Source organism: Myotis myotis, unplaced genomic scaffold, assembly GCF_014108235.1.
Source record: "Myotis myotis isolate mMyoMyo1 unplaced genomic scaffold, mMyoMyo1.p scaffold_m19_p_7, whole genome shotgun sequence".
Classification (NCBI taxonomy): Eukaryota; Metazoa; Chordata; class Mammalia; order Chiroptera; family Vespertilionidae; genus Myotis; species Myotis myotis.
In genome coordinates this window covers 44160392-44188297 of record NW_023416379.1, presented here as the reverse complement: position 1 = coordinate 44188297, position 27906 = coordinate 44160392, and the positions used below count along the sequence as shown (strand labels likewise).

The following is a 27906-nucleotide window of genomic DNA, read 5'->3' as shown; positions in this document are numbered from 1 at the left end:
TGTAAAATAGAGGTTTTATCCAATGTTAAAGTTTCCGTTCACTCTCCACTTACTTTTTAAATGGAGTGACAAATGGCTAGAATTTAGGAGAGAGATTTTTATGTCCAGCAAGATAATAATTTTCAATGTTATTTTCATTACATTTTTACTTCCTCAATGTGGTTGTATGTGTACTGACAATTCCAAATAGTTATGATATTAAGTTATTTTCAAAACCAAATTAATAAAGATTTTCTTTGTCAGATGATTCAAGAAAGGGTTCCCTGAAAAGCAGAGAACCCTATTTATAAAACTACCCTAGAGTTTTATAAATATAACTTAATTTATATAAAACCTTTCAAAATTATATCTGCAATTTAAAAATGCCTAACTGGAGTCTTGCTTTGTAAAAGCTGTTATATATGACTACCCAGGAGGTTGGTGATCCCATCCTGCCCATAGGCCAGGCTGGAAACTCTGACTTTTGGGAAGAACAATGTCAGCAGCTCTTTAGCCTTGAAGGCCAAAGTGCGAACAAACACTTCCCATGCATAAGTAGAGCTATATTAAGCAGTAAAAGCAGAAGAGACAGACATATTCAGCACAAGCCCATTCCTTTGTTTTTATCAGGCTTTTTGGGCTCTCGCACAAATGTCCTTAAAAAGATATGTATCTGTCTTCTATTTATTTGGTATTCTCTCAAGTACACGGAATATTGGATAGAACACTTAGGAAATCTTAATAAATGTTGACAAGTCAAAAGTATTTTCTGCAGATAGCTTAGGCTGAGAAAGTTAATGGTGTGTATGTTCTCTTTTTATGTTGCTTTGTAAGTTTAAGTAGAAGGGCAAAATAAGATGCATGAAGAGGAAAAAGAAAAGTACAAAACAACAAAGGAGGGAAAAAGAGAAGGGCATTTAAAAGGTGGCTGGTATGATATGAATTCTTATCTCAATTCTGCCCTTTCCCTGTTGGGAGCTGAGTTTTTATTTTGTTTCCATGCTGATTGTGGCAAGTTGGGCAAGGCTGGGTCTTTGTTATGTGAAAAAATGAGAAAGTTAAACTAGGTGATAATGAAAGAAGTATTAAAGCTATTCATTCCCTGGTATCTAAAATTATTTCTTAAGACTCCTAGTAATTGACAGTTGTTATTCTGTGGGACAGTTTATGAAGTCAAAGGTAATGAAAAAAATCAGAAATTTAAAACAAGACAAATTTCAGATGCTATAACAAACATATTTTATACTCATCAGAACACAAGCAACTTAAAAATCTTTAAAGTAATCTACCCAATCACAACAGACATGTCTGAGACTGAGGCCTTTTATCAGGAAAGTATTTCAGTTTCCTCTGTGCTGTGGAAAGCTGATAAAAGCTAGAAAGAAGCTAAAAAATAATGACTAGGGAAGGTCTCAAGGGAAAGAAACCAAGAGAAATAGAAAGATACTTTTTTTCAAGACATTTTGCCATCTGTGCCTCTCCAAAGATGCCAGGCAGCTCCCCAGCCTGAGGGTAAAGGAAGCTCTTCTCAGGAACCCTGGAAGACAGCCCATCAGGTTTCCCTACCAGGAAGATAAAGAGCAGCAGATGGGATCCTGCAATTGTCAGGAGGTTATTTGGAAATGCAAGGCCATGAGGTTGGTAGTGTTCACTGTCACTCAGTTAACCTTTCCTTCCTTTCATTTTTCCTTTAATGAACGCTTTAATTTTACGTGCTGGGTCCCCTACCAATACCATTCATATCTGCTTGTCCTTTTTATTTACTTCATTTTAAATTTCTCTCTTTTGAAAAATAGAAATTCTTGCTTATTTTCCTGATCTCATTTTAAAGAAAGATACATTTGCAATTTTCCATCAAGAGATTTGTAGCTATGCCCCAAACAGGACAAAATTTGAGGACTAAGAATGCTATATTACTGAAAAATGTTCTATTATGTGGGCAGAGCAAAGAATCAGTGTGCTTTTCAAGAAAGCACTAGAGAGAACTGCTAAACTTAGAAGTTTACTGATATGTGAAAATCTTATTGCTCTGGTCCTTTTCTCAATTTGGAATGGTTCTAGTTTATATTAGCACACAAAACTTATACTTTTTAAAGTCAATATCCAAGAATTTGTGGAAAAATAACATTTTCACAATTTTTCAAATTGGATTTTACATATAACCTCCTATTTCTGTGTAGTCACAGGTACCATAACAACCAAGTATGTCTTTAAAAATTGTTTTTTGGAAAATTCTAGAGACAGAATATATTTGGAACACACTTTCTAAAGGTATTAATTCTATAGCAACTATCCTCTGAACAATCTGTTCAAATAAATTTTCTCGAACTTTTCCTTTCTATTACTGCCCACTGAGCACATCAAATCACAGTTCTTGTTTGCCATGACGACAGGCACTTTCTCATCTAGACTTAGGCTTTCAGTGCCAACATCGTTAAGAGATTCTTCAAATTACTTTTTAAATGTCCTTTTCCCTCTGGATTTTCACTTGTATCTAATTAGACTACTTACTCTATGCCATGTAATCCCTGTTGCCAAAACTGCTAAATGCTTCTGTAAGTAGGAGGAGGGCATCAATGGAGCAAGGCAGATGTAATGTCACTGGTTAAAAATAGAAGTGTGAAGCAGCTGCCTTAATTATAAAGCTTATTAATTCATGGTGTTAGAAAAATTTGGCAAGAGTTGTTATAAAATGTCTAACCTTTCCAAATAGCATCACATTGTTTAAAATTTAAAATATATGTTTTCAATAAGGAATGATGAAATAATCATTTGCCAGTAATTAACATCTGCATTTAATAACTATAATTATTATCTATAAGGTCATACATAATTTTAAAAGTAACCCTGCTTCTTGATTGACCTGTTAAAAGTATATACCCTTCCATTTCAATGTTTTAAATTTTTTTTTTTACAGTTGGAATTAAATCATAGGAAAAGGATAAAATATGTCTAGGAGAGGAAGGAAGGTATAAAAGCAAAGAGGTCTAAAAAGCTACTTTCTATAGAACCTGGAAAACTTAATTAATTTCATCAAACTGCAATTTTGTTTTCTATATATTAACATTTACCATGAAGGGTTGTTTGATGTCTACAAATAATGCATACTAAAGTGCCTGTATAATAGGTGCTCAGTAAAAGCTAGTGGTTATTATTATCTAATAGATATATTAAGACAAGATTTAAATAAATGGGTTACTATTATAGAGTAACATTAGTAAATAGAGATAGTCTCAATAAAATCTTTGACCTTATACCCAGAATATATTATTTTACTGTCATTGAAAAGCAATGGCATCTAAAAGTATAAGTCAGAAACAATTCTATTTTTTAGGAGAAAGTAAAAAGACAAGTCTCAAAAGAGCTGTTACTAACAAAAAGACATTAGTGGGGTGTACTCACCCCCACCCCAGTGTTGACTGAAATAAAGATTTACATATAGGGTGGGGGGAAAATAGGTTTATAGTTGTATGTGAAACAGAGTTTATTCTTTTTGTTTTGTTTTTTTATTGTCTTAACTTTTACATATGTCTCCTTTTTCCCCAATTGACCCCCCAACCATATTATTATTTAATTATTGCATTATTTTTCATACAAACTATAAACCTACTTTTGTCCTACCCTGTATAATAGAGTAATAATCAATAGGAATTAGTACCTCTAAGTATAACAGACTGCCACATTTAAAGAAATGAGGCCCTCCCAATACTCTGAAGGATAAAAATATTCCAAGTATTTAGAGGGCCATGAGAAAAAAAACCATGCCGCAAAGGTCTAACAGTAATCCCTGCCTTCCCTGATCTGTAATGGAATTGGTCATCATCTATCACACCAAACATGACAGGTACAGTTCTATCTTCTTTTAGTTCTTTAGTGGTTTTACCATTAATAAATTCATTCCAGCCCTTTCTGAATCTATCTATTTTTGGCCTATATTATATCCATCAATTGAAGTAATAAATTCTCTGAGTTTATTACTTGCAGGATCAGATGGAACTTCCTACTAATTGAAAAAGTTACTCTGTTCAAGATCTAAAGAGGGCCCCATTCATACAGTTCATTATTTGCATTTCAGTTACACTGATTCAAAGCTTTTGCCTTTCCAGACCGAAACGCCCTATTCACATACCTTCTATCATTTGAGTAGCTCACTTGGACCCACTCAAACGTTCTCTATGATGTTCTTTTGATGTGGGGCCAGGAGACATGTATATAGCAAATCTCCTGCATAGGGAAAATTAATATGAAGGGCAGAATACTATAACCTGTTTTGTTTTCGGAGACTGTTTGTGATGATGGGCAACATCCTGCTGCCATTCTTAGAGCATCATACGGAGACGGTGACCTCAGTAACAACACCCAAGTGTTTTATATATTATTACCATGGCCCATACTTTATGTATGTATTAACATACACACACACACACACACACACACACACACACACACACACACACAGCGTTTGTCAATAATGTTCTCTATCTTCTATCTCTGGCCCCTATCGCCTCACACATTGTAGGCACAAAATAAATATTTTTAGATGAATCAATATATGGTCTGTGGGTAGAAATGTAACTGATGAAATTTAATATGGACAAATAGAGTAATATATTAAGGATAAAATATCTAATTTATGCATGCTTCAGTATCTGCTTAAGATAATAAGTCAATTTCATTTAGCATAGCTCCTTACTATTTGGAAGAGTTTAGTTTTCATCTTTAAACTTAGACATTTCCTGTTGCCTCCATCGTTTGGTTCAAAGCGTGATATTGTCAATATAAATCTGCAAAATACAAGGCAACCCCAACCATCCAAATGATAAAGGAAAAGAACAAAAAGGGAAGAATTCAGAAAATATGGTATAAATGTACCTAATGTATGAAATTTTTTATCAAACCCGACAACCTTCTGCTAGAAACACTGTGTTAAAAGGAAGTCTATAGTGTCAAAAACACTGTGAAAGGAAGCATACTATGAAATGGATGATCTGATTAAAATTTTTCTTTAAGGAAAATGCCTTTTCTGGTAAATACTGCAATAAAATTATATCCCTACTCAAAAAGAAATTCTAATTCTAGAAAAGTTGAAAGTAATGTACAAAATGAGTAGATAAAGAGTAATTCCAATTCATTTAAATAAAGGAAAAACAACTCTATGGCCAAATATGAAATTCTAAACTAAATCTTCTCTAAAGCAAAGAAAGGTCTAAAAAAGGTCCTAATTATTAGATACAAATATATAAAACTCAGAGAGATTATCATTTAAAACTATGTTTTTATGTCAACTGAAGAGAAATAATAGGTTTATGTATTTTTAAATGCTTGTTGAAAGTGGCTCAATGTTTTAATATTCTTACCAAATTTTATGGGTACTGTTTAGATTTTTTCCTCTGTGCTAGCAATAATCACACTGCAATATAATCACATGACCAAAAAATATTAAAAAACATAATTTCTACACTATCATTAATATAACTAGAGGCCCAGTGCACAAAAATTTGTGCATTCAGGTGGGGGTCCCTCAGCCCGGCCTGTGCCCTCTTGCAGTCTGGGACCCCTCGGGGGATGTCCACCTGCTGGCATGTGGATGTTCTCCCCGGGGGAGCGGGCCTAAGCTGGCAGTCAGACATCACTCTGGCAGTCCAGGAGCCCTCAGGGGATGTCCACTTGCCAGCAAGGACCAGGCCTAAGCTGCAGTCGGACATCCTTAGCGTTGCTGAGGAGGCGGGAGAGGCTCCCGCCATCACTGCTGTGGTGGCAACCATCAGCCTGGCTTGTGGCTGAGCAGAGCTCCCCCTGTGGGAGTGCACTGACCACCAGGGGGCAGCTCCTGCATTGAGCGTCTACCCCCTGGTGGTGAGTGTGTGTCATAGTGACCAGTCATTCCAAGTCATTCTGCTGTTAGGGTCAATTTGCATATTACCCTTTTATTATATGCCTGGTGCATGGGTGGAGGCTGGCTGGTTTGCCCTGAAGCACGTCCCGGATCAGGGTTGGGGTCCCACTGGAGTGCCTGGCCAGACTGGGTGAGGGGATGAGGACCATTTTCAGACTGGCCACAACCCCTTTAGGGTTGGGGTCCCTGTTGGAGTGCCTGGCCAGCCTGGGTGAGGGGCTGTGGGCCATTTTCAGATGGCCACAGCCCCCAGCCACCCAAGCTCCCAGTGGAGGGTGGCTGAAAGCAGGTATTTGCGGTTTATTTATCTTCTATAATTGAAACTTTGTTGCCTTTACCAGAGGCCACAGCGGCCAGGGCAGGCGGGAAGCTTGGCTTCCTCCATCGCCGGGGCAACCAAGTCTCCTGCTTGCTCCAGCTCTGTGGCTGCTGGCCGCCATCTTGGTTCAGTTAATTTGCATATAGACACTCTGATTGGCTGGCGGGCGTGGCTTTGGGGCATAGTGAAGGTATGGTCAATTTGCATGTTTCTTTTATTATATTAGATATATCTATCTATCTATCTATCTATCTATCTATCTATCTATCTATCTATAAAAGCCTACGCGCCTGTTACGACCAAATGACTGGAATAACCAGAATGACTGGTTAATGGGATATTAAAGTCTATTAAAAATAATAAAGCAATAGGAGTGGTAGGAAAAACCTACTAAGTAAGTGAACTAGCGCAGAATTAGTGAATTAATTGGAGAAGAACGACAATGGTCCTGAGCTTTTATCTTGAAGGACAGGGTGATCACCTAGTTGCTAAGGATGGCCCAGTTTATACCTATTATCTTGATATTAATAGCGCCCTATTCCATTCATAGAAAGATCCAAGTTTAGATGATAAATTATGTGGTCACCTTATCTATGGGGAACTGGGTCCAGATATGCTGCTTTAGTGATCTTGTTTGACAGATGAAAGAACTTCATAAATAGTTTCTACAAATTTAAAGGGGAACTGGATGGCAAGAATTTAAGAGAAGGTATGGAATACATAAAATATAATCTCTTTATGTTAAAGAACAATGCAGCAATAACATTAAACTCACACTTAGGATTGAAAGCAGTTCTTCAGTACTGCATTCGGGTTTCAAACGCTCCTTAAACATTTTAACTGTTTGGTGCTTCAAATAGTAATAAGAGGCAATTCGGCCGTATGTCAAAGGTTCAATGCTCCGATTATCCTATTTCAAATAAAAGATAAAGTGACATAAACAAGAAGTACAATCGAAGGGCATATATTTATAAAATCAATAATTCATACTGCAGTTGTTATTGTAACAATTTTGTTAAACTTTTTGGTCATCTTTAGAAGCAAAAGCCCTATTGTTAAAAAGCTAGGCAAACTTTCAATTGAAATGTATGTGACTGAGTCATACCTCTCCAATTTCAATACAATAGGAATGTTCCAATTCCACCAGCGACTTCTCAATCAGAAAGGACAGAAACTTGTTCACAGAATCATGGCTCACATCGCTCAAATTGTAGTAGCTAGAAAATAAGCAAGGTTTCAAGGCTACGTGTTATATTATAATACATTAATGATAGTGTAGAAATTTAATTTTCTATTAAAACTATTGTTTAATTTCACATAGTTCTTTTCAGAACTTCAAAAAACAACAAATCAATCCAATTACATTTATAGCAATTCAAATAAATAAAGCAATTGCAAATACCATTTCCATTTTACAGATCAATATTCCCATACTAAGGTTTGTTGACACTGATGAACAATGACAAGGCATTAAAAATACGTAAAATAAGCAGATAAAGTTCAACATCACATTAAAAATATACTAACTTTCCATGCTCCAATCAAAAGACACATGATGGCTGAATGGATAAGAAAACCCCCTTATGAGTGCTGAATACAAGAGACCCACTTCAGATCGAAAGACACACACAGGCTAAAAATAAAGGGATGGAAAAAGATAGCTCATGAAAATTAGAAACAAAGCATAACAAAAAAAGCTGGGATAGCAATACTTATACCAGACAAAACAGACTTTAAAACAAAAGCTATAACAAATAAGAGACAAAGAAGGACCCAGCAATTCCACTTCTGGGTATTTATCTGAAGAAAACCAAAGTAGTACATCGAGAAGACATATACATGCCTATGTTCACTGCAGCATTATTTACAATAGCCAAAATATGGAAGCAACCTAAGTGTCCATCAACAGATGATTGGATAAAGAAGTGGTACATATATATACAATAGAATATGACTCAGCCATAAAAAAGAATGAAATCTTGCCATCTGCAACAACATGGATGGACCTAGAGGATATTATGCTCAGTGAAATAACCCAGACAAAGAAAGACAGATGTCATATGACTTCACTTATATGTAGAATCTAAAAAGCAAAATAAATGAACAAGAACAGAAACAGACCCATAGATATAGAGAACACCTTGACGATTGTGAGATGGTAAGGAGGTTTGGAGGATGAAAAAAGTAAAGGAATTAAGAAGCACAAATTGGTAGTTACAGAATAGTTATGGGGATGTAGAGTACAGCATAGGGAATATAGTCCATAATATTGTAATAACTATGTATGGTGTCAGATTGGTATTTGAAATATTAGGGTGATCACTTCATAAGTTATATAAATGTCTAATCACTGGGTCTAATCACCTGAAACTAATATAATATTGTACATCAACCATAATTAAAAATTATTTAAAAAATGATCACCCCCTCAAAAAAAAAAAAAAAAAACCCAGAAAAAAATATACTAACTTTTTGGTGTTAAAACTAGCCTTACTTCAGTGTATACTTTTACAGCCAACTAAACTTATGTACTAGATTTAGAAAGGATGAGAAGCATATTATATATAAATATAAACATAAAGTTTTCTCTATATATAAAAGCCTAGGTGACCATTATGACCAGTCGACCAAATGACCGGTCGCTATGACACACACTGACCACCAGGGGGCAGATGCTCAATGCAGGAGCTGCCCCCTGGTGGTCAGTGCGCTCTCACAGCCAACCTCCCATGGCTGGCCAACCTCCTGTGGTCCCTCCCCCCAGCCAGCTGGCCCTGATCGGCCCCGACTGAGAATGGGTGAGATGGCCCTGATCAGTCCTGATTGCTGGCCAGGCTGAGGGACCCCGACCGTGCATGAATTGGTGCACCGGGCCTCCAGTATATATATAAAAACCCAGCAACTTTATAAAACTCAAAGAACTACTGATTTGAGTGGCAGATCAGTTCTTTTAGGAAATTTAGTCAATGACTATTCTCCTAATGCTTGAGGAATAACTGTCATCCTAAAGATTGGAAAGGACATCATCAGGCTAATAATAGGCAGTCTAACTAAGTTTCTGTATAAGAAAACATAGGTTCGACTCTCTATATTCTCCAAGTAAAAAGTCTAAGGACATGCCGTTCATCTGAATGTCTCTCTCAGTAACTCCTGGGGTTTTTGGTAAATCCCTAAAATCTCTAGAAATCTGTGTCTGAGAATAGATCCTGAAGGTGAGGGACTGCCCCCACAGCCACGACAGACTTCTACTTGCTGGTTGGCATAAGGAATTCATATGCTCTACCTCCATCCAAATCAGGAGTGGACAGTGGCCTCAGAGAAGAGACTCATCACTGAACCCCCAAGACTAGGGTTTGCATCTATAAAGGACTAGGAAAGCAAGTGGCTTGTGAATCAAGTGATAATGATCTCAAATGGGAGAGGCCTAAAGAAAATGACAATACAGTAATTTTTTCTTTCTTCAAAGGGAAGGATTTGAGGTTAATATACTATAAAATTTATTTTAAAATACACAAAGCAGTTTTTAAATCATGGCAGAATATTTTTTCATTAGAAAAAGAAGTTAGCACAAATGGCTAGGTATACAACCAAATATGAGAGTCTCTACTGAGTAAGTATTATAACAGCTATTTATTTGGGAAAATAACTGTAAATCATATGCTAAGGATTTTAATTTTTATAAAAATTGTTACTTTTCATTTTAGTCTGTGGAGAAATTACCAACTTTAGAATAAAGCAATATTATCAATGAACAGATAGATACGCATTGAAACCAATGCTGTCATTCATTTGAACACATTGATTAACTTTCATTGAACCAGGCATATCTGAAAGTGAAAAACCAACATTAGAAATCATTAGAAAATATTATTTCCGTTATCCTGAAGTATTTAGTTAGAATAATGCATTCTATTTAGAGGTGAAAATAAAAATATTGGATATTCAATGCCCCATCAGAGACACGGACCCCTCAAAGCCATTCCAAATTATAGTTGATTTTGAACAACACAGGTTTGAACTGCCTGGGTCCACTTACATATGGTTTTTTTTGCAACAAATATTGTTAATGTATTTTTCTTCCTTAAGATTTTCTTTTCTCTAGCTTACTTTACTGTAAAAATACAGTATATAATCCATTTAACATAAAATATGTGTTAATTGACAATAATGTGACAGGTAAGACTTCTGGTCAAAAATAGGCTACTAGTAGTTAAATTGGCGAGTCAAAAATTATACACAAATTTTTTACTACACAGGGATTAGTGTTCTTAACCTCTTCCTGTTCAAGTTGCAGTCATACATTTTGTCTTTCATTTTTTCTCAACAAATGAAATTTATCAGCCAAACTTTCTGCAGACGGTAGCTTACTGAATACAGTAGCTCCCCTGTATTCAGTTTCTTTTCCCAGGTTTCAGTTACCCATGGTCAACTGCAGTCTGAAAATATTACATGGAAAATTCCAGAAATAATCCATAAGTTTTAAATTGTGCACTACTCTAAGAAGCCTGATGAAATGTGGCACCGCTCTGATAAGTGCCACTTGGGTAGTGAACCACCCCTTTATCTACTCTGTATACCCTACCTGCACTTAGTCACTTAATAGCCATGTTGGTTATCAGATCACCTGTCACATACTGCAGTACTTGTGTTCAGGTAAGTTATTTTACTTAATGATGCCCTCCCCTCCCCGCCCCCCGCCTCCCGCCAAGCACATGACGGGAATTTATATGATCCTGGCAATTCATATATGCCAAAGAGAAGCTATAAATGCTACCTTTAAGGCAGTGGTTCTCAACCTTGGCTGCACATTAGAATCACCTGGGAATCTTTTTAAAATCCTGATTTCTGGGCCTCATCCCCCGGAAATTCTGTTTCTTTGTTATAGTAACAGAATTTCTGGAGGATGAGGCCCAGAAATCAGGATTTTAAAAAGATTCCCAGGTGATTCTAATGTGCAACCAAGGTTGAGAACCACTGTGTAAGGGAAAAGGTAAAAATTCTTGACTTAATAAGCAAAGGAAAAAAAATCATATACTGAGGATGCTATGATCTGTGATAAAAACAAATTTAGTACCCTTCAAATTGTGAAGTAAAAAGAAATTTTGCTAGTTTTGCTGTTGCACCTCAAACTGCAAAAGTTAAGGCCACTTGTACTGTACCTAAGTACTTACAAGTAACTAAGTACTTATAAGTGCTTAGTTAAGACAGAAAAGGCATTAATTAAATTTGTGTGTGGCAGACATGAAGAGATAATGAGTTCTAACTGATAGCAATGTGTTGTGCCAGAAAGCACAGAGCCTGTACAAAGACTAAAGCAAGAAATCCCCTGAAACAACTGAACACTTTCACATAACTTTTAATTCTGTATATTGTTATAACTGTTCATCATTAGTTATTGGTAATCTATTACTGTGCCTAATTTATAAATTAAACTTTATGCCTGGTTTCAGGCATCTACTAGAGCAGAGGTTCCCAACCTGTGGGTCGCGACCCCTTTGGGGGGTCGAATGACCCTTTCACAGAGGTTGCCTAAGACCATCGGAAAACACATATATAATTATTGTTTTGGGGATTAATCACTATGCTTTAATTATGTTCAATTTTTAACAATGAAAATACATCCTGCATATCAGATATTTACATTATGATTCATAACAGTAGCAAAATTATAGTTATGAAGTAGCAATGAAAATAATTTTATGGTTGGGGATCACCACAACATGAGGAACTTTATTAAAGGGTAGTGGCATTAGGAAGGTTGAGAACCACTGTACTAGAGGGTCTTGAAACATATCTCCCATGGATAAAGGGGGTACCACTGTATTTCACTTTCATTTGGCTTGATAAGGCTATAAAATTTCCAACACTTTTTCAGATGTCTGGACAAAAATATAATTGATAAAAAGTTATTTGTAAGTTGAAAAAACTAGTGAAAATGTACCCAGGACACTGAATAAATAGTACCATTTATAGAGCAAGAATCAAGCTATTAAAATTATAGAAAGAAGACATTATGAAAATATCATGAAAAAAAGTTAAAAATTCCATTTTTTATCTATAAATTTACCTATCATGCTATTTGAAAAAGAAATCATGGATGTTGCTACTTATTGCCATATGCCATTCCCCTATAAATATAACTGGAATGCTAACTTTACCATTTTATGACCTAATAAATAAATCTGGTACACTTACAAATAATATTCAAAACCATTAATAAAAACTTTCCTTTAAAAATTCTAGGCTTTTTCTTACATTTTTTTATTCACTGTTTTATGTATTACAAGATACCTTTTGATGGCCTAATGCCCCTTCTCATGTTTATTTAAGTCTATTGGAAAAATTTTTATACTAATTTCTAGCTTTTATCCAGATTACGTACAGTTAGGGTAAACATTTCTTAAACATTGAAAATAAATTACACAAATAATCAATTAAAATCATGCCTCTGAGAATAAAACAAATTACCTGATGACTATCCTATATAATAAAAGGCTAATATGCAAATTGTCCCCTTGGGAGTTTGACTGACTGGGAGTTTGACCGCTCGCTATGATGTGCACTGACCACCAAGGGGCGGAGCGTAATGAAGGAAGGCCTGGGCCAGCAGCTGGGGAAGACAGGCCCCAGCCGGCAACTGGCAGATGAGGGAAGGAATACCCCAATTGGCCCTGATTGCTGGCTAGGCCTACAGACTTACCTATGCACAAATTTTGTGCACCAGGCCTCTAGGATTAAAATATCTATAATCTAACTCGCTAAAAATTAACAAGTTTTTTGAGCAGAATAACTTAAAAAGCTTCCATTGATATTTCTTAATATAGTTCATTTTGGATGCACTCACCAACATTTTTATTGCTTTGCATAAGAAATACAAATTTCAGTTTTAGTAACTGAACTGACATAAAATGTATTCAATATTAACACTTTTATCTTTACAATATCTGGGGGTTATCTAGAATTTAGAAATCCCTAAAATTGTTTTCTTCAGGCATTCTGGCATGAGTGATATCTTTATTTATTTTTAAAAAATGACAACTTTTAAAAACAGAAAATGTTAATTAAAATATTATACAAGAATATAATAGTAAAATCTCAGTAATTAAAATACTTGTCTCCACAAATACTAAAATGCATCTATTTTTGTTAATGATACAATTATATAATTTTACTGATTTACACCAAGTATTCTTCGTTAGTATTTCAACTGAGATTCTAAAGATACATAAAGAATTTTCAAATACTTATAAAAGCTTTTTTAGACATACAATTTACAAGACGCTGTTAAATAATATCAATAAATGTAAATGAAGTCATTTTTTAGGTAACAAAATTTGAGAGGTAAAAAATTTTGACACTTTTTTTGTGAATAAAGGATGGAGTTTATATCTACATGATCTTTATTAGTAGCATCAAATGGCCTTCCTTTCTATCACGTGTACTTTTCAGTCACTGAGTAATTTCTAGCCTAAATAATTATTATCGTTTAGCTTAAAACATTAGATGTAATTTCAACAATCACTTTACTAACTTGAAAAAAGCATGCAACAGCTAAGTAAAAAGGTCTGTGTTCATGGTGCACTCGCCACAGTACACAATTTATAATTCACTCTTTATTTAAACAGAAATATTAACACAACTGTTTAATTTGGGATAAAGAATATAAGGTTTTTTCCTGCTCAGTGCATTGAATCATCAAGTCATTATCCTTTCTTTGCCATAAACAGACAGCCTACCTTTCTGCCAGCATGCTATTTCATTTATTTCATGGAGAAATCCAGTTTCACAATAATTGACTTGTCAGAAGCTCTAATTTATGAGGCTGAGCTCTATAAGATTTCTCTATATTGGACTCAACCTGCACACAAGCAGGGTTGAATATTTACAATGCTGTTAACAGGTGCTGAGTTGTTTAATGATTCTAATAGCCAGGAGCGTACTGAGAAAGCCAGCGGGATCACAATTACAGGCTGTTTGAACACAACAATTACTAGTCCCCTGAGAGGTGTGAAAGTCAAAGGCAGTTTGATACTGACAGCATCTAGCACATGGGCTAGACAGGCTAACTTGTATTAGCAGTCCATTGGGAAAAAGCCATAACAAACCTCTCCCTACCATAAAAATTTACAAAGTTCATTAAATTTAAACAATCAAAAAGTGAAACAACTTCAAAAAATTATCTTTGAAAGATCTTATCAAAGACAAACAAGAATATCACCTATGCAACCTCAAGTTATCTTTTTCCAACCTTAAAAAGGATAAAATTTCAACAGTTGAGAAGAAAAGAGATTTTACTGTAATGTAAAACACAGATAAAGTTACACCAAACAGTTTGGATTTAATGGGAATAGTGGCAGCCATTTCCTGTTTGGTTTATGTAAACCTGGCCAGCGATCTCGCTGGGAAATTTTTCATCAGCATTGAAATGCTGCTGCTATAACTGTCAGTACTGGGAAGTCATTTGTTACCGCACCATGTTTTTTTATGTTCGGATTATGCAGCAGTAATAATGACAGAAATAATGAAAGTGGTTGCAGGGACAGCTGAAACTACCACAACATTTTTTGTTCCAGAAATATTTGAAAGCTTTCTCAAGGGAAAACAGAGAGTAAAACTGAACATACAAATTGATTCCAGAACTCAATTTAGAATATAGTATATGTCATGATGCCCCAGTACATGTGTTAATATATAGTTGACCATATGAATGTGTATATGTATGTGTCTACATACATTTATTAATATAAATATGTATCTTTATATGCATATATAGTTGCATATACATATCACACACATAAGAATATAAACTGACAATCCTTCAATATGACTGTAATTTAGTTAATGTCTTAAATTTCAATCACTTGTTGCTTTATATATTTTGATGCTATATTTTTAGTTATGTAAAAATTTGTAAACTACTATAATTTTGTAGTGATTGAGCTTGCTATCAATATGAGCCATTCTTCTGTCTTTTTAAATCTTTTTTTGCCTTAAATTTCATTTTGTCTGATTTAATTCTTCAGCTATTACTTTCTCTTTATTATTCTCCTTCATATCTTCCTTTAATCCTTAATTTTTAACTTTTTTATATCATTTTATTTGACATGTTGCTTATAAATTGTTTAGCTGAATTTAGAAAAATGAATCTAGAAAATTTGTTTCAACAAGAAAGTTTAAATCATTTATAACATTTATGATTATAATTGACATGACTTATCTACTTATATAAAAACCCTGGGTGGTGTTCATCACGACCATCAGAAACATGACAAGCCAAAGGAAGTCAGTCCTGCAGGGGCTGTCTTGGCAATGGCTGCGCCCTCCCCCAAGCTATTTCCTGGAGCTGTTCCCTGTAAGGGCGGGGTTTGAGGCAGGAACCTGCCTGGGCGCGTGGAGGCATCTCTTTATAAAGTGTGCCACGCCAGCACAGGCAAGGGTGAACCTGAGTGGGGGCAGCTGAAAGGCTTAGAAAAGACAGACAAGAGAATGAAAGCTGGGTCTCGTGGGACGCTGCTTCTCTGAGAGACAGCGACCACACCCACAGCCATGCCTTTATTTTATAGCAGAAGCTATGAGGGAAAGTAAGGGTGGACCAAGATGTTTACAACATTCTCCTGGGTTTCAATCTTATTCAACTACATGCACCTGAACTCTATCAAGCCTACATCACTCAGGCACGAGGGGCCAGGTGTTTGGACCATAGGTTCAAGCTTACAACTACAGCTGTTGGCTATAATTGTGCTGGGAAGGTCCTGCCCTACAAGCTGGGACTTGCACGTGGCAACAAGAGGACTGTGCCCTCTCATCAGTCCAAGGCTTGAACCTGTCCAAAACACTGTAGCGGCTCCCCACAATAACGTTTTAATTCTGTTTCTTTGTTACTAATGCTGTGGCCCCACCCCATAACAAATAAACAATTTCTGGAGGATGAGGCCCAGGAATCAGGATTTTAAAAAGATTACCAGGTGATTCTAACGTGCAGCCAAGGTTTAGAACCACTGCGATAGATAATATTAAAAAATATATCTAAACGTGCAATTCTTTGTCCAAAAAATGAGCATGTTCAAATATTAAATGAAGAAAATTTGGATATACTTGATGGAGATTTTCACACATATCTGAGTGATGATTCCATTGATTCCACAGACGATGCTGAAAAGGAAAATTTTCCCATTGAATTTCTTAATAGTATTACTCCTTCGGGAATGCCATGTCATAAATTAAAATTGAAAGTGGGTGCAATCATCATGCTATTGAGAAGTCTCAATAGTAAATGGGGTCTTTGTAATGGTACCAGATTTATTATCAAAAGATTACGACCTAACATTATCGAAGCTGAAGTATTAACAGGATCTGCAGAGGGAGAGGCTGTTCTGATTCCAAGAATTAATTTCTCTCCATCTGACACTGGCCTCCCATTTAAATTGATTCGACGACAGTTTCCCGTGATGCCAGCATTTGTGATGACTGTTAATAAATCACAAGGACAAACTCTAGACAAAGTAGGCATATTCCTACCTGAACCCGTTTTTGCACATGGTCAGTTATATGTTGCTTTCTCTTGAGTTTGAAGAGCATGTGATGTTACAGTTAAAGTTCTAAATACTTCATCACAAGGAAAATTAGTCAAGCACTCTGAAAGTGTTTTCACTCAATGTGGTGTACAGGGAGATATTAGAATAAGTTTAATCACTTTATCAGTCATTGTTTGCATCACTGTTGTTTTTATATCATGTTTTTGTTGTTTTCATATCATGTTTTTGTCATTTTTATATCATGCCTCTTGTTACAGTCTTTTGTTACTGTTTATTAATAAATTTATATATTATTTTCATATACATTTTACTAATTTTCTTTCATCTCTCACACTTCTATTATAGAGAAAGGGCAAATAGCAATATTAAAATATCTCTGCTAATTAACTCCCTTTTTAAAAAAAATATATTTTGATTTTTTATAGAGAGGAAGGGAGAGGGATAGAGAGTTAGAAACATCGATGAGAGAGAAACATCAATCAGCTGCCTCCTGCACACTCCCCACTGGGGATATGCCCGCAACCAAGGTACATGCCCTTGACCGGTATTGAACCTGGGACCCTTGAGTTCGCAAACCGATGCTCTATCCACTGAGCCAAACTGGTTAGGGCAATTAATTCCCTTTTAATGTGTACGAATTTCGTGCATCGGGTTACTAGTGTTATAGAAACATTCTGTCAATCCTCTCCTCAAAACTCCTACAATGGTTCCCATTTTACCCAGAATTAAAGTCAAAGTCCTTACCATGGTCTCTAAAGTCCCACATGACCTGTACTACCACTGACCCCCACATCCCTAATCTCATGTCCTGCTACTCTCCACCCCTCACTTATTCTCTGGGCCATACCCTCTGCTTACTGTGCCTTAAACACACTAGACCTGCCTGCCTTAGATCATCTCCTGTTCCCCTGACCCACAATAATCCCTATATAGTCATGTGGTCAATTTCCTCACTTCATTCAAGTTTTTGTTCAGATGTGAGCACCTTTTTAAAAAACATACATCACAATATATTATTATTAACAATAGTCCCCATACTGTATATTATAACCTCAGAAATTATCTTTTAACTAAAAGCTTGTATCCTTTGTTCAACATCTCCCCCTTTCCACCTTTGGCGCCTTTAATTGGCCAGGTATCTCAAAATATGTATAGGTGACTACTAAAAGAACTGGAACTCTTGATATAGATGGTAAAGAGTGAATAAGCCACCACCCCCTGAAATTAATTGAAGCGTATTCACTAACAGATGACCAGACTTTAAAGACTATTAAAGCTTGGTTGGGTATAAGGGCTTGAGAGGGCACTCATGCAGGAAGAAGAGTGATAGCAAAAGTGCGAAAGTGAGAGGAATTTCACTTGGTGTGGGTTAATGTCTCCTCTGATCTAACCTAACCCCTTTGCCTGTGGTGGAGGGGGATAAATACTCAACATTCATTTGGAGCAGTGAGAGAGCAGGAAAAGCAGCTGCCACAACTACGTGCCCTAAGCCGATGGATGCATCAGGATGATATATCCTTCTGACTCTCACTCCACAATTTCCTCCTAGCAAAGATGGCCATCAATATAGAAGGTGAGGCAATGGGAATGAAGGAAAACTCACTTATTTACATGGGCTACACCCATATGAGCAGGAAGCTCCTTAAGTCATCAATACCCAAGACATTTTTTGGCTCAGAGGCTCAATATAATTTTTTCAGTAATAACCCTCAAGATTTCATCTTTGTCCACTGTGCTAACCCCCAAGCTTCTTGTTCTGCCCCTAATTAGTACTGTTTATTACAGTTGCATGTAGATTTTTCTCACCATAATACTATTAAATAGAAGGCAGTTTGTAACCAGAGCAACAGGGAGAGATGCCAACTTCAGTTCCCTCTCGGTGGGATCCCTATTCCAATTGATGTCTCCCACTGTGCTCTTGGCTCATCTCACTCTCACAGTTGAAAATGTAAACTGTTCACTCTCCTACTCATTACCTGAATTGAAAGACTGAATGCTTTCTATGTCTGCTAACTAAACTTTATCTAGTTCCCACCTCCAATATAATACATTCAATTTCTGATCAATACCATCTGACAGTTTGCAAATTAGGCTAGACTGGGGTTAGACTAAAAGCAGGTCAAACAGTTGGAGAACTAAGAAAATAAGGAAGAGAAAGTCTAAAAAGTAACTTTAAGTTGGAAGTCAAGGTAAATGGATGCAGGATAATAACATTAACAAGAGTAAGAAAGTTAGATTAGAAGAGAATTTTGATATATGATTAATTCCGTTTTAGACATGTTGAGTTTGATATGATGGTGGGAAGACTACCTGACAATATTCAGAAGGCAGGTGGAAAAATGAGATTGTAAATTGATTGAGAGCAGACTGGAATAACATAGTTTGGGGTCTTTTACATCTGATGATATTGTAAATATAGATGGGATAGTAGAGAAAAATTTCTTAATATTATACACTGAGAAGAGCATGACACACTTTACAGTGTTTTGTCTAAAAAAAAAAAAGAAAAAACTTGAATTTAGGGATGAGGATGCTTAAGTTGAATCCAAACTTAAGGACATTCTAGAAAAATAACTGACCAGTATTTATTTCTCTAAAATGTCATTTGCTGATCTGACCGGAAAAAAAAAAGTATAATTTTGATTCATTGACACGATAGCTATTGTTATGGTGGTTGTTGTCATTTTTTTTGGACAATCTAAGGGAAAAGAGATCAGTGCCCTTGACTTATTAGTCAGGTATTGAATGTTTTAAAAATTCTTGGGGCCCACCTGTTGAAAATCACTGGTATAGATCAATAAAGCAATTGGAAGGGAGTACAGGAAAAACAGCACATTAATCAACATTAATTATATTCTTCATAATTAATACTGAACTTAGACTTTAATTCGTGCATTGTATTCTCAACATGGCCCTGTGAGGTAGGCTATTACTCACTTTCCAGATCAAGAAAGTGAAGCTGAGAGGCAAAGTGACTCAAAGCTGCAATTAGTAAAGGATAGTGCTGAAACAAGAATCATTGTTCTGATTCCAAATTCAAAGCTCCTTCTAACACATTAATTGCCTCTATTCTTATGATCTAAAAAATGAATATATCTATGGTTACACACTAAAGAAACAAAGAGTGGTAAGTTAACAAGCTTAGGTTTTAAGTCCTGGCTTTATCACAAAGTAGTTATGGGATCCCCGGAAAGTCACTTTAAGTTTCCAGTTTCCCTTTCTTCAATACCAAACAATAAGGTTAACTAGAATACTGTAAAGTCTACTTCATTATACAATTCCATAATTCTAATTTTATGATCCACTTACTATGAAAATTTGCAGTGCTAAATGGTGAGCTCACTAATTCTCTTGCTGGGTCCTTATTGACCCTTACAAATGACTCACAAATTCTTTTTTTTTCTATGTGTTTACAAGCTTCAAACTTCTTTGAATTCCAGTTGTACTCAAGTCAATCACTACCATGTAAGTTTAACATGTTTCTTAATTACTTCAGTTGTCTCCCTAATTACAGGGCAAAGTCCTTGAGGGTATTCTAAATTAATAAAATAAGCTAAGAAATATATTCATACAATTATTCATTTTCTAATATGTCATAATACATGGTGATCATATCAGAGACATCATTTGGTTCTCTGGGCAAATTCACACATCTAGAATGTGCAAAGTTCTGACTTTTTGTTGTGTACCTGAACTTAGAGATTATTACTTTCAAACATAATTTTCTTTCAGTGCAAAACAGAAATAAACAATGCCCTGTGCTTACCTGGGGTTCATGATAAGACGTCGGAAAAAGTAAGTCCAGGTGATATAATCCATTGCATCTTGCTTAGATGTTATTGTCCCACCAGCAATCTCCGCATTTAAATGGTCAGACAGCACTCCTAATAAACTACATGGTGAACAAGACATGGGAAACACACATGAACATTAAATGAAGCACACTTTATCTCGCACAGTCAAGACTCAGGTGTTATGTTCCCAGATACAAAAGTACTGTGTTTTGTATGATTTATATATTTTGTATATGATTTAGGGGAAATGAATTGCAAGATGGAAATAAGCACAGACTGACAGGAATAGAGCTGGTAACTTTCAGGAGCAGCAGCTGAGAGCCAAGGTAAGAGCAGGCAACAGAAGACATAGCTTGGAGAGCATGGAAGGGTAGGTTATGGCATATAGGACTAAGTAAGGGATAATACTGAGGCAGATAAAAGGATGTTTGGCAAGACAGACATAAAAGTTATGACAGAAAAGATATTACCTTCATTCATTCAGTAAATATTAAGTTCCTAGTAATAGATGACATAATTGTACTGTGTTAAGTATACAAAAAAATGACCAGATGTGTTGAAAGGCAGGAATAACAAAATGTTCATTTTATTTTCTTATAGAAAAGTAATGTCCAACTAAAGAAAAAAATAAGTAAATTATGTGATATATGGAACAATATGCCGATTTTAAAAATCGTTTTAGCTAAGGATGTTTTAAGGATATGAGAAAATGGCCATAATAAATTGAATAAAAAACAAGTTGCTCTATTACTCCATATCAGTGGCAGAGTATAAATCCATATAGTCAATTTGGAGGGCAATTTGGCAATATTTATCTGAACAGTCATCATGACTTAGCAATTTCACTTTTCCATTATCGTCTTCTAGAGCAGCATTTATATGTTATGATAGAAAAGCAAAATACTTCACTGCAACATTATATGTAAGAGGAAAAAATTGGAAACTCTCTAAATGTTCATTAATACAGAAATTAATATATAAACTATGGAATACTCTGGAATAGTAACACACTAATAATCATCAAGGTACAAAATTAAAATTTTTAAATTTTTACTGATGTAAAAACTTTTTTGTAGACACTCTTTATCAGATTAAGGACATTACTTACATTCCCATTTGCTAACAGTTTTTATTATGAATAGAGACCCAAAGCACGAAATTCGTGCAAGAGTAGGTCTTCCTGCCCCCGGCTGCTGGCACCGGCTTCCCTTTGGCACCTGGGACCTGGGACCTGGGCTGGTTTCCCTCTGGCCGCCCGCAGGCACCCGGGACCCAGGCTAGCTTCCCTCCAGCCCTGGCTTTGTCCAGAAGGATATCCTGAATGACATCAAGAAGGACGTCCAGCCTAATTAGCATATTACCCTTTTATTATTATAGATTGGTGTGTAATTTTATCAAATGGTTTTATATATCTATAAGGTAATAATGATTATTTTCCTGCTACTGTGGTAAATTATATTATTTTCTTTTCAAGTAATAAGTCATCTTTCCATTTATGGAATAAATTATTGATTTTTAAAGAAAGAGGAAGGGCGGGGAAGGAGACCAAGAAAGATCTATGTGAGAGAGAAACATCAATAAGTTGCCTCCCATATGCAACCCAACTGGGATAGAATCCACAACCTAGGACTGTGCCGTGACTAGGAATCAAACCCACAACCTTCTGATGTACATGACGACACTCCAACTAACTGAGCCACCCAGCCAGGGCGCATATTCAATTGCTTTGATTGATAAGAGATTATTTAGGTATTCTATTTCATTTTGTGTCAGTTTTAGTAAGATTTTAAAAAGAAATTTTACCATTTGATACAAATTTTAAAAATCATTTGCATAAAGTTTTTCATAATACCTTTTTTTTATTGTCTATAGTATGTTTTGATTCCTGATACACTTTGTTCCTTCACTTTCTTTTTCTTGATCAAACTTAAAGGTTTAACAATGTTATTCTTCTCTTCAAAGAACCAACTTTTGGCATTGTTTTATTTTTTTCTAATGTATTATGTTTGGTTTCAATTCATTAATTCTTGTTCTTATTTTTCTTATGTTCTTTCTTTGAGTTCAATTTGCTATTTTTTTTCTGAATTCTTGCAATAGATGCTAAGATAAGTGAGTTTTCATTCTTTTTAAATTTATAGATTTATGGTCATAAATTTTCTCTAAGTACACCGTAACCTATATGCCACAATATTTATTGAATATTTTCACATTTTTAGAAATGAACATTAGTGGAATTAATAACAGAATAAAAAAACAATAACTATATAAATAAAAAGCCAGCTAATGACCAGAACGACCAGTCACTATGATGCCCACTGTGGCCAGCGAACCTGCCTGATCAGAGGGCGGGGCCAGCCGGTCAACCTCCTGTAGCCCCTCCCCGCAACCACCCCTATCCCCGATGGGCCCCCACCACCCCGATTGGTCTGTGGCCCCTCCCTGCAGCCAGCTCCACCCCTGATCAGCACCCCTAACCCCATTCAGGGGCAGGGGCAGGGGCAGGGCCAGCCGGCCCACTGCCCACAGCCCCACCCCACGGCCGGCCCCACAACCAATCGACCCCCCACACAAATCAAAGGCAGGGCCTGCTGGCCAACCTCCCGCCGTCTCCTCCTCCCAAAAGGCCCACCCCAATCCACCCCGATTGGTGCCGGGCTGGCTGGACCCCACCCATGCACAAATATGTGCACTGGGCCTCTATTCCTATATAATAAAAGGCTAATATGTAAATAGACCAAACGGCGGAACAACCAAACAACCGGTCGCTATGACGTGCAATGACCACCAGGGGGAGTGCAGGGAACATGGTGGGCGATGGCAGCAGGCGGCAGAGCCTGGAACATGGCAGGCGTCGGCTGCGGTGGGATGATGGAGGAGGTGAGTGGGAGCACCAGACCAAGGTGGTATGCTGGTCACTGTCATTGGGGCGAGCCTCTGGTGGTTACTGAAAATTTTTTGCTCCTGCGCACCGTGGTCCCACCCATCGCTCGCACCTGCTGCTGGCGCCGGCCTCACTCGCACCTGCAGCTGGCGCTGGAGCCGCTGCTCGCACCCGCTAACAGTGCCTGGCACCAGTCCCTATAGCTTTGTGTTGTCAGTGGGTGTAAGTGGTGGCTGCCAGCCCCAATCACCCCTGAGAGCTTCTCCACCTTCCCCTGCTCCTGAGGGGCGATCAGGGCAGCAGCTGCCGCTTGCACCCGCTGATGTCGCTGGCCTCTCTTGCACCCAATTGCTCCACATCATCAGTGGGTACGAGCAGGGCTGGCACCGTCTGCATGTGAGAGTGGCAGCAGCAGGAGCGGGGCTGCCGGCAGACAGGGGACTGGGAGTGCAAATGGGGCCAGCACCAACAGCGCATGGGAGTGGCAGCAGCGGGAGGGGCCAGGTGGGGGCACAGAGGATGGGCTGAGACCCACCCCTGTGCCACCACAGCCTTGTGGCCCACAGTTCCTTTCAAGGTGCATGAATTAGTGTACTGGGTCCCTAGTTTCCAGTATAAATATAAAACACTAGAGGCCCGGTGCATGCAATTCGTGCACAGGTAGGGTCCCTAGGCCTGGCTGGCATTCAGGGCTGATCTGTGGGGCAACCTGCCAGGTGATCGGGGAGCCCCCACTGGTACCCGCCTGGGCTGGCCTGGTCCCACCTACTTGCCAACCCCGCCTGCCACCACCGCCAGTTGCCTCCCTCTGTGGAGTGATGAGAGGGGGCTCCCCCACTGGCACCCACCTTGGCTGGCCTGAGTGTACTACATTGAGCGCCTGCCTCTTGGTGGTCAGTGCACGTCATAGCAACCAGTCGTTCCGCTGGTGTTCCGCCGTTCAGTTGATTTGCATATTAGGCCTTTATTATATAGGATACCCCAAAGATGCACACCAATCTAATCCCTTATTAATCACTTATTATGCAATAGACACTGTTCCAAGAACTATACATTTGATCATTACAAGTATCCTATGAAACAGCTACTAAAGCTATCATCTCCCATTTTACAGATAAGGCACTGAGGAATTAAGTAACTTGTTCAATATCAAGCAAGCGGTGGAGTGCAGATTGTCTGGCTCCAGAGTACATGCAACTGAACATTGTACTATAGCACTTCTTTTAAAAATATTTTTATTTAAAAAAAATATTTTTATTGATTTTGAGAGAGAGGGGAAGGGAGAATGAAAAAGGGGTGGGGGAGAGAAAAAGAGAGATAAGGAGAGAGAGAGAGAGAGAGAGAGAGAGAGAGAGAGAGAGAGAGAGAGAGAAAGAGAGAGAGAGAGACATTGTTGTGAGAGCAAAACATTGACTGGGGATTAAGCCTGCAACCTGGACATGTGACCTGACCAGGAATTGAACTGGCAACCTTTAGGTGGATAGGATGTTGCCCAACAAACTGAGTCATAGCAGCCAGGGCTAAAAAGTTTAAAAATTAACATTACAATTGAATGTTGTCTTATAGAGATTTAATATTCAGTTTCATTTCAAATAATTTTTTGAACTAGTTTTACTGTTTTTTAGCGAATAAAATGTAACCACAAAAATACCAACTTTCTATGACATAAATTAATTTAAAATAATTTACAGCAAAATTTACCTTGATTCTACTGGGAAAGGTTCATAAAGAAATTTTTTGTAAAAGTCTTTCTTTATGTCATGAACCAGAATTACAGCTTTGCCCTGGTCATCAAACTGAGGCCTCCCGGCACGTCCCATCATCTGGAGAACATCTATAAAAAAGAGAACAAGAGGTATTCTGCAATGTGGCACAAGGTATATTCACTGACTATGGCATGTGTCTACAACATAACAAAATAACAAAGGAGACAGAATATCTTAAGAGCATGGATGATATCTCTGATGCCTACTATTGAGTTTCCTAATAATTAATCAAATCAGTATGATAGAAAATTGAGTCCCCAAAAGTAATAGTTTGTAAAAGTAAGAAAGAGAAAAGTTTCCTTTATACTTAAAAATGCTGTTTAAGAGTTATTACTATTTTAATTTAACAAGAACAAATAACACCTATTTGCAAAAATATCTTTAGCAGCGTCATTTGATTATTTCTACCATGAATAATGGGTCTATTTAAACCTCACCTTTCATCCACCCATGGTATAAAATATATTTTTTTATACTGAATGAATCTGAAGTAATAATGCAAACAGAAATTTCTGAAGTAAAAATAATATAGCTTTTACATATATTCACTGAGTATAAATACACAGTATATTTCTCTCTTCAGAAACCACTGAAAATGATTTTAGCAAGTTTTAAAATATGTTAATAAATGGTTCATGCAACAAGTGCTTTGGTTCTAGAAGTTTCATGAAAGTATCATTTCTAGTGAAATAACTTTAAAATTAAACATTGTAATGTTTAATTATAATTTATTCATCACTAATAGCTACTTATCAGTATTTTTATTTATTTATGAATTTGAAACTATTAGTTATGATTTGGATGTTCCTAAACAAATCGGATAAATGTAAGACTGGGTAAGTAAAAGTAAATAAAACAGTTCAATACTTTAATGTATGCACTAGAAACAAAAATTTACAATTTCCTCATTATATGTTTAAATGTGACCAATTCTCTAAAACTTAATTCATATAAATTCAAATAAGGCACACATAGAAGCTTAGTGTATCAATAAATTTTTAAAAATTACCAGTAATGGGAAAATCCACATAACGTCTTGTTTTTCCATCATAATATTCTGTTCCTTTAATAATTACTAAATGAGCTGGAAAGTTTACACCCCAGGCTAATGTACTTGTGGCAATAAGAACCTAAAAAAGTAAAAGATAACACATTTAACTAAAACATAACTTTTAAATTACATTTAAATATCTTGTAATGGAAAAAACAATACCTGAACTTTACAGTTTACAAAGAGTTCTTCTACTGTCTTCCGGTCCCTTTCATGTAGTCCAGCATGATGCATTCCTATTCCGAAAGCAAGTGTAAGTTTCAGGTTGGAATCTCTTAGCGTTCCAATGATGTCCTCCATCTGCAAATGCAAACAATTATAAGAGGTAGGTATATTAGCTTTAAAATGTTTATATTAATACTGCATTTGATTTATTTTGTGTTTTGGTTATGAGCATAAAAATATATGCCCCATCTGTACTTATGAATAAAGTTAGATTAACTGAAGAGAATATTTTTATGTATATTCTAAATAAAGTTTAAATGTATTCCATCCCTTTCTTTTTCATTGAGGGAAAAAACCTACACCCAGGGGTAAGTGGAATATCCCCTTAACTATTAAAGGGATGCAAGGGATGCAGTGTTGCCTAAAATGTTTCAATGTCTCTTGCTCTAGAAAAGACTTCTATTTTTGGCTTAGTGCTAAAAATTTAGAAGATATTAACAAAATGTAATTTAAAAATCAGTCATAATCCCACTGCACAGATAGGAATTGTTCAATTTAGGTTTCCTCACGGCCTTCATGGCCCAGGGCAAGCAAGATAACTTGAGCCTTAGTTTAATAATTTACAAATCAAACTGGTGTTATTTTTGTTTATTTCTCATTTCTTTGATAGTGCAGTTAATATTTTTCATATTTCCTAGCTGTTTTTCTTTGTAAATTATCTTTTCATTTTTTTAGAGGGAAATGATAGCCCTTTTTCTTATTGGCCTGTGATAGGTCTTTATGGATAAAGGGTATTAACTCCTTGTCCATCATATGCTATAATGCTTTCATCTAGTTTTTTGTCCTTCACTTAATTTAATTTTTTTTTTACTTTATGGTTTTAAAATTTAAAATTAATCCCATATGTTTCGTTGCCTCATCTTGAGATCAAATACATATTTACCTACTAGTTCAACTTTTGTTATAGTTACTATATTCTGAATTCTTATATATTCCAGTTTTTTAAATTTTAAAACAGATTTAATATCCAGCCTCAGTTTCACTAAACTTTCATGTCTAAAGGGTTTCTGAAACTCGTATTTTATAAATACTCTCCGAATTTTATAAATTCTATCACTTTCCACTCTACATGTGAAATACTCAAAGCAACACAGATTTTATGGTAACATGCAGCACATCTATTTTCTTACAAAATTGTCTCTCTGCAAAGAACTGAACAGAAAGCCTAATCTCTCTATGTAGTGATAGACCTCCACTGGTCCTTGAGCAGAGAATGACACAAGGTGCAGCATGGGGAAGTTCGTTCTGGGCAACTTCACGAGGGGAGTAATGCAGGGACCAAATAGCTTGAGGATACATAAGCATTCTTTTAAAAAGACACATTTTTGTTATGTCTGTAGCTTCACTACCACAGTCCAAGAGTGACCAATTGTGGAATGGGAACTTGGAAATAGGTACATGCATAATTATTACATGCCGGAAGACTCACAAATATTAAAAACTGACATTGTCTTCAGACT

At 36.5% G+C, this 27906-nt stretch overlaps 1 protein-coding gene across 21 annotated transcripts in view; it reads right to left on the bottom strand.

The window, feature by feature from the left end:
• The window catches only part of ASCC3 (activating signal cointegrator 1 complex subunit 3), a 250869-nt gene that overhangs the window by 55906 nt on the left and 167057 nt on the right, over window positions 1–27906 (bottom strand). For 18 of the 21 annotated variants that reach the window (XM_036317985.1, XM_036317986.1, XM_036317987.1 and 15 more), the window contains 6 exons: window positions 26384–26521; window positions 26180–26300; window positions 25106–25238; window positions 20496–20621; window positions 7300–7411; window positions 6970–7104 (listed from right to left, as the gene is read on the bottom strand). In XM_036317985.1, the coding sequence (XP_036173878.1) occupies window positions 6970–7104; window positions 7300–7411; window positions 20496–20621; window positions 25106–25238; window positions 26180–26300; window positions 26384–26521 (765 nt within the window). Of the gene's footprint in view, window positions 1–4672; window positions 4764–6969; window positions 7105–7299; window positions 7412–20495; window positions 20622–25105; window positions 25239–26179; window positions 26301–26383; window positions 26522–27906 lie in introns of all 21 variants that reach the window. The other 3 variants (XR_004968946.1, XM_036317979.1, XM_036317990.1) reach the window with 3 other exon arrangements.